Source organism: Lynx canadensis, chromosome D2 (assembly GCF_007474595.2).
Source record: "Lynx canadensis isolate LIC74 chromosome D2, mLynCan4.pri.v2, whole genome shotgun sequence".
In the NCBI taxonomy this organism is placed as follows: domain Eukaryota; kingdom Metazoa; phylum Chordata; class Mammalia; order Carnivora; family Felidae; genus Lynx; species Lynx canadensis.
In genome coordinates, this window is record NC_044313.2 from 47,996,200 (window position 1) to 48,005,552 (window position 9,353).

General features: G+C 46.1%; 1 protein-coding gene across 3 annotated transcripts; it reads left to right on the forward strand.

The window, feature by feature from the left end:
* The first annotated feature begins 218 nt into the window (after window positions 1-218).
* On the forward strand, window positions 219-9,353 carry TMEM254 (transmembrane protein 254). Of its 3 annotated transcripts, none has more exons than XR_004344244.1 (4): window positions 219-306; window positions 2,493-2,596; window positions 2,786-2,845; window positions 7,661-9,353. XR_004344244.1 is itself a non-coding variant. In XM_030335031.2 (4 exons), exons 1-4 carry the CDS (start codon window positions 288-290, stop codon window positions 7,779-7,781), a joined length of 375 nt encoding a protein of 124 aa, XP_030190891.1. In that variant the 5' UTR covers window positions 226-287; the 3' UTR covers window positions 7,782-9,353. The 3 variants fall into 3 exon arrangements, 1 of the variants encoding a protein (XP_030190891.1); XM_030335031.2 differs by having other exon boundaries at window positions 226-377; XR_004344243.1 differs by lacking the exon at window positions 219-306 and adding an exon at window positions 867-986.

Consider the following 9,353-nt stretch of genomic DNA (forward strand, 5'->3'; position numbering starts at 1 on the left):
CCTTCACTCAGACTCGTGGTTATTGGAGGCGGAAAGCACCATCTATTCCAACACTTTCCTCTTAAGCCCGGGAAAGGGCCATGCACAGAGGGGGTGTTCCCTGCGAGACAACGACCGGCCCAGCAGGTCAGAGGCCAGCAAGCCTCGCTGTCCGAGTTTCCCAACACGCAGGTGCCTCGGCCTCCCGGGAGTAAGGAGGAAGGGAGGAGCGCTCGCCCAGGCCCCGCCCCGCCTCGCCGTGCGCAGCGGAGCGCCCCGCCTCGCAGTCTCGCTGAAGTGCCGCAACCATGGGTACAGCGGCAGGCGGTAAGGCATACTTCCAGAGGGGCAGTCTGTTGTGGTTCACCGTCATCATCCTTTCATTTGGGTATTACACGGTAAGGGCAGCGGCCGCCCTGAGCAGTCCGAAGCGCGGAGCAAGCGCTCCTCCAAGCGAAGGACCCGGGCCAGCCGGGCCGGAGGGGTCGCGCAGGCGCAATAAGGCTCGGAGCCCCGGGGGCGGGGACCGGGCCCGGGAAAGAAGACGCAGGCGCACTCGTGTGCCCGCGCCTCTCCCGGGTTCTCGCGGTCCTGAGAAACCTGCTACCCAGGCTTTGTCGGGATGGGGGCGGGGGCGGGGGCGGGGATGGTTCCCCATCCCACGATTCAGTGTGTAGATCTTTCAAGATGGTGGTGACGAAGTCCGAGGCCGGCAGGGCTGCTTCTGGCTACTTCCGTCGAGCCAGACGTTTGCCCTCGCTGGTCACCGTCCTGGCACTGGGCTATTTCGCGGTGAGGAGTAGGGAGGGGTGGTGCACCTATTTGGGCCCTCCAGGCCCTCGTAGGGCGAGGGGAGCTCAGGCAGCGAGGTCTCGCGCTTGCGCGTCCGGCGGTTGCCTAGGTTACTGTCGTACGCGGAAGGTCGGTGGGCTCACGGGACGGTTTCTACTCCACCTGTCCCTCCTTTGCGTCCTCGCGCCTCCACACTTACTGCGGCATAACCGGGTGTGAGTAGAGTTCACCGAGGAGGAATTCACGTTGACAGGCTGCCGTAGGCCTGCCGGCTCAGAATAGGGCTTCCGAAGCAGAATGTTTGAGGCAGTTAGAATTGTTTGGAAAACGGGGATAAACCTAAAGAAGGGATAGACAGGATATAAATGTTATGGCATAGATGTGGTATCAGGAAGAAGGGATCTCTGCTGAGAGAGGAGCGACTTTTGTCTGGCTGACAGTTCGTTTAAAGGATAATAGGAAAGATGCCTGGAAAAGTAGCTTGGGGACTAGGTTGGTATAATTTTGAAGAGAGGGAAATCTGTTTGGATCTTGACGGCGAGATCCTTGGACACTGGGTCTTAGAAGTGTGTTGTCGTGTCCACAGTGTTGTTTGTTGTCAAATCTGAGCTCCTTGACTCTGATTTCCTCATATGTAAAATGGAGGGGTTGAACCGAAATTCTGCAAAGGTGCATTTCTGTTCTATGGTTCTGCATTCCTGACTAGTTAGAAAAATAGATGGAGGAAAGCGTTGGGGACCTCAAATTGGGATATTATGGGGCTGGCAGGTGCTGCCCCTTCCATTCCCTTTGGTTTTGGAAGGTGCAGTGATATTTTAAGCTTTATTTAAATTTTAGATGTGTTACAACATAATGGGAGAGGTAGGACTGCTCTTGCCTGAGATCTGAATGAGACAATAACGTTTTTGGACCTGTTGGCATTTAATTATTCTCAGAAAAATCCGGCAGAGGTTACAACATAGACATTAAAGGAAAGTCGATCAGATTACACAAACCTAATGTGATTAGGTAGTTGGTGTTAGCACTTCACAAACTTGACTCACATATTGACTCAGCTCTGAGGTGGATCATTCCCAGTTTTAGAGGTAGGAAGAGTGAAAGAAGTGAAGGAATTCTAAGTTAAATGGGGGTTTGGTTCAAGCTGTAGCTTCTGTCGTAAAGAAGCTACCAAGGACGCGGAAACTTAAACATTTATTAGTAACCTGTATAAAAATAATGTTTTGGGTGGAATTCATTAAGAATAGAAGTCATCCAGCCTGGACACTGAGTCTGATAATCACACAGCTTCCTTGTCATAAATCTCCCAACCAGATAACTTTTAGGAAATATTAAGTGGAGGGGCACCTGGGTGGCTCAGTCAGTTAAGTGTCTGACTGTTGATGTAGGCTCAGCTCCTGATCTCACAGTTTTGTGAGTTCAAGCCCCACATCGGGCTCTGTGCTGACAGTGTGGAGCCTGCTTGGGATTCTCCCTCACTCTCTGCCCCTCCCCCACTCGCACTGTTTTCTCTTTCTCTTAAATAAATAAAACTTCAAAAAAAAAAAAAAAAGAAAGAAAGAAAACAGAAGTGGGGAATGGAAACCCAAATGACTTAATTCAGAGTTTCTTTGGTCTTTAGTTGTTTTTGTAGAATCTGGGTTATTTCATAGTTTCTTTGAAAAATAAACCTGTGCTGATTTCAGCACCCTAATAGGTATTCTGTGCCTCTGATTCTCTTTCAGTGGGTTGTCTTCTGGCCTCAGAGTATTCCTTACCAGAGCCTAGGGCCGCTGGGCCTCTTCACTCAGTACTTGGTGGACCATCATCACACCCTCCTGCGCAGTGGGTAAGGAGAGCTCCGGAAGTGGAGTGTGGCCAGCTCCAGCCCTACCGAAGACCTGGAAGGCCTGCACTTGCCTTTAGATATCTAAGAGTGTTGCTGGTTCACATTAAGGCACCTTTCTTTTTGAGGTTTCTGTGTTAGATTTCATCAGCAGATAACCATCACCTTAAGCAAGGCTGACTTTTGTTTCAGGTATTGGCTTGCCTGGCTGATTCACGTGGGAGAGGCCTTATATGCCATGGTTTTGTGCAAGTAAGTGTTGGGGTTTTTTTGTTTGTTTGTTTTTTGCAAGTAACTGTTTTTAATAGGTCTTTATCATTTTTCTCTTGGTATCTAATGTAAGTTAAGAGTAGCCACATTTAAATAATTCATGCCTTTGTAGGCCGAGAGCATTCTCAGTGTAGGGTTGAATCACCATGCCTAATACTGAGCCTGGCCCAGAGGGAGTACTCAGTAAATATTTAACAAATGGATTCATTTCATTTGTGTTGGCTAGTCAATTAATGAGCTACTTAATTTAGATGGTTTTCTCATTAAAAAAAAAAAAAAATTCTCTAAATAGTCCCAACTAGAACAGAAGATTTGGAGTTTGCGTTCTAGTTTGAAAAAGAGCCAAGTTAGGGGAGCCTGGGTGGCCCAGTTGGTTGCGCATCTGACTTTGGCTCAGGTCATGATCTCACAGTTCGTGGGTTCAAGCCCTGCGTCGGGCTCTGTGCTGACAGCTCAGAGCCTGGAGGCTGCTATAGGTTCTGTGTCTCCCTCTCTCTCTGCCCCTTCCCCTATTTGTGCTCTTGTCTTTCTCTCTCTCTCTCAAAAATAAATAAACACTAAAAAAAAAAATTTTTTTTAATAAAAAAAGAAAAAGAGCCAAGTTTTGGACATAGGCCATCGATTCTCAGATTCTCAGTCCTAGTTTCATGACTGAATCACCTGAGGTGCTTTCTCGGAATACACATGTCTGGTTTCCAGACCCAGAGATCCTGATTTGGTAGGCCTTGCTTCAGAAATGGGAATATGGGGGCGCCTGGGTGGCGCAGTCGGTTAAGCGTCCGACTTCAGCCAGGTCACGATCTCGCGGTCCGTGAGTTCGAGCCCCGCGTCGGGCTCTGGGCTGATAGCTCAGAGCCTGGAGCCTGTTTCCGATTCTGTGTCTCCCTCTCTCTCTGCCCCTCCCCCGTTCATGCTCTGTCTCTCTCTGTCCCCCCAAAAAATAAATAAACGTTGAAAAAAAAAAAAATTAAAAAAAAAAGAAATGGGAATATGTTCTTTGTTTTCAAGCTCCACAAATAATTCTGGGTTAATTCGGCAAGTTAAAAAAAAAAAAAAAAAAAAAAAAAAAAAAGAAGCTTCTGGACTAGATCCCACTCAGCAGATGCCAGCCTAAGTTAATACTATGTGAGCGTATTTGGAAAGATTCTCTTTCCGTTAGTACTTTATGTAAGCGTGTAGAGACAGCATGCTGTCATGAAGCAATGGTTACCATCATGCCAAATTCACTTTGCAATTAATTTTTTTCTGGTCGAGATGAACTATCACCTCTATTGTATTCTAAAGGTGAGAACTAAGATACTTTATAACAACTATCTTTTAATAATAAAAGTAATTAATATTTATTGGGTGCACACTCTGCCAGACCCCTGTTAAGTGCTTCAAATAGATGATGTCACTCTGTCTTCTGATTTATGAAACAAGCTGGGCGCTCTAGGAGAGGAGCAGAAAGCTGCTTTATTCTTTCTCACCCCTCTCCAGTTACACTCACCCTATGGGTTATTGTCTGCCTCCCACTGGACTGTGGATGAAATCTGAAGTGCTTCCATAGGTTTTCCAGTCACTCTCTGATGTAATCCAGTCTAGTCCAGGCTATTTATTAAAACGATGAAACTGTTAACCAAAGTCAAAAGTGTCTGTTCTCATCCAGCTGGGGCTCAGGAGGCTGCCCTGGGGAAGAGAGTGTAGTTAGTGTCTTCTCTCTCGGGCCACCTCTTTTTCCTATTTGTTAGCGACAGCTGCTTGTGGCCCACCAGGGTGGGAGTAAGTTTGGGGAAACAGGGCACGGTCCTCCTTGTGGTCAGGCAGCTGGGGGCTGTGGATGTTGCATGCCCGGTGTTGGTTCGTTTTCTCCGGCGGAGGCCCAGTGGGTTTTTGAGAAAGCAGCCATCACTGGGGATCAGTCTCCCTTCTGCATTCCCCTTGATGGTTCCTTCCGCTGCCTCCTCCAGCCTGCCACCTGCAGTTTCCCGTCAGGATCTGTGGTCGAGGGGAAGTTTTCTTTTACTGAGATCTCTTCTACCCTTCAATTAGGGCCTCTGGGCCAGGGTCCCTTTTCAGCCCACCCACGCCTGTGGCCTTCCACCAGATCTGGATGGCTCACAGTAACAGCTTCCTTGTCCTCCCAGTGGGATAATCTGCAGATACATGCACTTCCCACTGCTGTCATGTATGTTTGGTCTCCCATCAGGCAAGCTTTACCTGAGTCTTAACTTTAGAGTCAGATACTAATCTCTTCCCCTAAATTCCAGGGGACTCGGGTCAGGCTCTTCAAGTGGGTCTGTTGAAGCTGTTCTTTGAGTCTGACTTGTGACAGGAAATGCCGCAGCACTTGGCCCCTTCAGCCTTGCATTGAAATCTTAGCTTGGAGGGGCGCCTGGGTGGCTCAGTCGGTTGGGCGGCCGACTTCAGCTCAGGTCATGATCTCGCGGTCCGTGAGTTCGAGCCCCGCATCGGGCTCTGTGCTGACAGCTCAGATCCTGGAGCCTGTTTCAGATTCTGTGTCTCCCTCTCTCTGACCCTCCCCCGTTCATGCTCTGTCTCTCTCTGTCTCAAAAATAAATAAACGTTAAAAAAAAAAATTAAAAAAAAAAAAAAAGAAATCTTAGCTTGGAGGCGTGTGGTCTAACCCCTCGAATTTACAGTGTTGGAGTATTTGACGCCTGTTCTGTTATGGGCATTTGGAGCCTCTAGTGAAAACTAAAAGACTCAAATTTAACATCCTGCTATCCAAGTCTTTGAAGGGTAGAGGAAGAGCAGGCATAGAGAGGTGAGGTCACTCTTATTATGTTCTTGAAGTTATTTCTTTATGGTCTCACATGTTGCGGTATATCATTAGTCACTGTACATCAGAATAAATACTCCATTTGAATTGTGAATGAATGAATGAATGAATTTAAGTGAATGTATTTTTGTAACCTCCCAAATCACACTGTCAAGCCATAAAAAGGAATTGGTGAATCCTTTTTAACCAGAGAAAAGATAGGTCTATGTGTTTGACTTCGTAGCCACCATAATATATATAAATGTAGATATCAACTCTTCTGTAACTTTCCATTGTCGCATATGCCTATTTTCATGTCTACACCTATAAATTTACCTCATTCATTTTATTAGTGCATAGTATTCTGTTACATGGCTGTGCCTCACTGTATTTCACAAATCCCCCCTCTGATGGACTTTGAAGTCTCTAGTTTTTTATTATTATAAATAATACTGCATGAACATGAATTCCTCATATATCCTGGCCCTTGTGTTGTTGCTGGTTAAAGGGAAAGCTTTCAAATTTTGCACCGTTTTTTCTAGAGTCACGTAGACCTCCTCTATTAGAGTAAGGAAGTTCCATCCTGTTTCTAAGTTAGCTGAGAACTTGTATTCAGAATGGATGTTGTCATTTCTCAGATGCTTCTGCATGTATCCAGATGATCGTAGGATTTTTCTCCTTTAATCTGTTAGTGTGGAAAACGATATCATTTCTACGTATTCTGTTCTAAGTTAGAAGTCATCCACATAAGACTTATTTATATACAGATGAAACCAGCAAGCCATTCACTCCCATTAGGCCATTTTCGTTTGAGCTCTGTTTCAAGCAATTTAGTTTGCAGCCGGGTGTTTATTATTTCTGTGAGCCAGGCTTTTGAGTAAGCACTGTGTGTATGTTATCTCCTAAATCATCCCCAAACTTGCTGGGATAAATACTGAGACTTCTGTTTTTCAGAGGAGGACACGGAGTCTAAGAGAGGAGTGGCTTGCCCAGCCATCACAGCTGGTAGTTGGCCAAGCTAGGATTTACATCTGGTCTACCTTCAAAACTCTTCCTCTGAAGGCATCCCAGTGCTTTTTAACCCTCTGCTCATCAAAGTCACAGGAGAAACTTTTTTTTTTTAATGTTTTTAAACATTTATTTATTATTGAGAGACAGGTGAGGGGCAGAGAGAGAGGGAGACACAGAATCTGAAGCAGGTTCCAGGCTCTGAGCTGTCAGCACAGATCCCGACACGGGGCTCAAACTCACAAACCACAAGATCATGACCTGAGCGGAAGTCCGACGCTTAACCGACTGAGCCAGCCAGGTGCCCTGAGAAACAGTTTCAGAATTCCATGCCCTAGGCAGTAGCCAGACTGCGTCTGAGGGAAGAGTGTACCATCCTGAATGCACAAGAAAAATGAAAATAAATGAACTAACCGTGCGAGTTAAGAAACTAGAGGAAAATGGCAAAAATAAACCTAATGAAAGTAGATAGAAGGAATATATATATATTTTTAAAGTTTATTTACTTATTTTGAGAGAGAGAGAGTAGGAGGAACAGATAGAGAGGGAGAGAGAATCCCAGGCAGGCTCCATGCTGTCAGCACAAAGCCTGATGTGGGGCTTGAACTCATTACCTGAGCCGAGATCAAGAGTTGGACACCCAACTGACTGAGCCACCCAGGCGCCCTAGAAGGAATACATTTTTTAAGAAAATGGAAGGCTAGGGGCGCCTGGGTGGCCCAGTTGATTAAGCGTCCGACTTCGACTCAGGTCATGATCTCATGGTTTGTGGGTTTGAGCCCCACGTCGGGTTCTGTGCTGCCAGCTCGGAGCCTGGAGCCTGCTTTGGATTCTGTGTCTCCCTCCCTCTCTGCCCCTCCCCTGCTTGTGCTCTGTATCTCTTTCTCTCAAAAATAAATAAACCTTAAAAAATTTTTTAATAAATAATTAAAAAAATAAAAAATGGAAGACTAACTCTTATGAAACCTTAACATAAAAATTCTGGTGGTTAAGTTTCTCTTTTTTATTTTTTATTTTTTTTTTTTTAGGTCTAAAGGCATCACGGACGGTCGGGCTCAAGTGCTGTGGTTCCTACAAACTTTCCTCTTTGGGGTGGCATCTCTCTCCATCTTAATTGCTTACAGACCAAAACGCCAAAAACAAACTTAAGGAAGATATTCAAATGCTTTCTCTACACTTTTGGCCTTCCACTTCACTGTTTTGGGGGCAAGGAAGATGCTGACTTTACTTGATCTTTCTACTTTCCAGAAGTTGGAGACCGTCTAGTTATTCATTATTCTTTCATATGCTCTGGTTGAGCTTGACTGGATGACAAGAAAGGATTTAAGCTTCCCAGTTCTGTAGACAGACTATTAGGCAGAGGGTTTCCAGCTACCTTCTTGAGGTCGTTGGCAGTGCTGGTGCTCATTCTATTGTCTGGTTTAAGCTGTGCACCAGAATTGTCTGGTGGTATAATTTTGCTCCCACCTTCTGAGTAAACCCCATCTCAGCTCTCTTTTCCGCCAGTTTTTTCCACCTTTCTGAACCAAGACAGAGTGACATTTCCACGACACCTCAATTCCACACACGGTAGGCATCTGTGAGGCAGGATCTCATCTTGAACTTCCTTTTCTCACACCACCAAGAAAAGATCAGAAAGATGAGCAGGTGCATGGAATGGGCCAGGCTGAGCAGTAAAATAGAGGCACAGAGGACACGCTGAGTACCGAGAGGAGAGGATTGGGGGACGCCTTCCCTGATCCTGCCAGCCCGAAGCCGTCCTTCCCTCCACGCAGCCTCTAGGACATAGCACTCTGTGGTATGCAAGGGTCTGAAGGCCACTGCTGTATTGCTCCTTCCGGGCAGGATCACATCTCAGATTTATTTTGTTTCAGCACCTGGCCCGTTGCTTTGCACACAGGTGTCCTACCAGTGTTTTCCGAACAAAGGACAGAAACCGATGTAACTTTCCACGTGTTCAGTGTCATTCCAGTTGTTCTATGAAAACTGCAGAACCCACTCAGTGTATTCTCTTCTCAGAGAGAAGCACAGGACTGCCCTTGGCCGGTAGCGCCACCTTTCTGTGGGTTCCCCATTAGGAAACCTGTATCTTTTTCTTAGTCATTTTCTCCAGAGTCTAACATCTCCCTCCTGCTCTGGCTTACTCTAACACAGATGTTCCTGAGCTAGAGATTCTAACTGGAAGCTAGCGACTACCTCTCCCATTCACCTGATTAGACCTTTTTACTACTGACTGGTCAGGGCAGAAGGGTCACTGACTCTGTCCCCTGACCTTGGCCAGAATGGCTCAGTCACCTAGGAGCCATTCAGATTCCTTCCCAGGAGGATCTGTTCCCCAGGGACTAGACCTTATTTTCCTTCTATGATGCAGGAGGGCATGTTACCTGTTTTAAGCAAACGTTTATGAGAGGCAGCCCGCTCACCCCTAAAGAGGCCCCAAGTAAAAGTACAACCCTGAGAGATGATGGACTGTGAATTGTTTCTGGTGGCGATCACTTTCTACAACTAAATCTCAGTCTTTCCAGTTTCTCTGGTGGTGAAGGGGTTGCCTTTTGGTGAAGAGACAGATTTTTAATCATAGAGTTAAACATCATGGAAATCCAACCCAGATTTTTTAAACGCATGGCCCTGTCAAAAGAGAAATAGTAATGACAATATTACAGTAATGGTGACAGCAACGATATGGCAGATTATTGAATAAAATGGATTAACTTGAATAAA

What these genes read in the sequence shown, in the direction of transcription:
- TMEM254 (XM_030335031.2), top strand. Translation starts at nt 288, where the DNA reads ATGGGTACAGCGGCAGGCGGTAAGGCATACTTCCAGAGGGGCAGTCTG. An exon ending in CACACCCTCCTGCGCAGTGG is followed by an intron (nt 2,597 to 2,785) that starts GTAAGGAGAGCT and finishes CTTTTGTTTCAG; the next exon opens with GTATTGGCTTGCCTGGCTGA. An exon ending in TATGCCATGGTTTTGTGCAA is followed by an intron (nt 2,846 to 7,660) that starts GTAAGTGTTGGG and finishes TTTTTTTTTTAG; the next exon opens with GTCTAAAGGCATCACGGACG.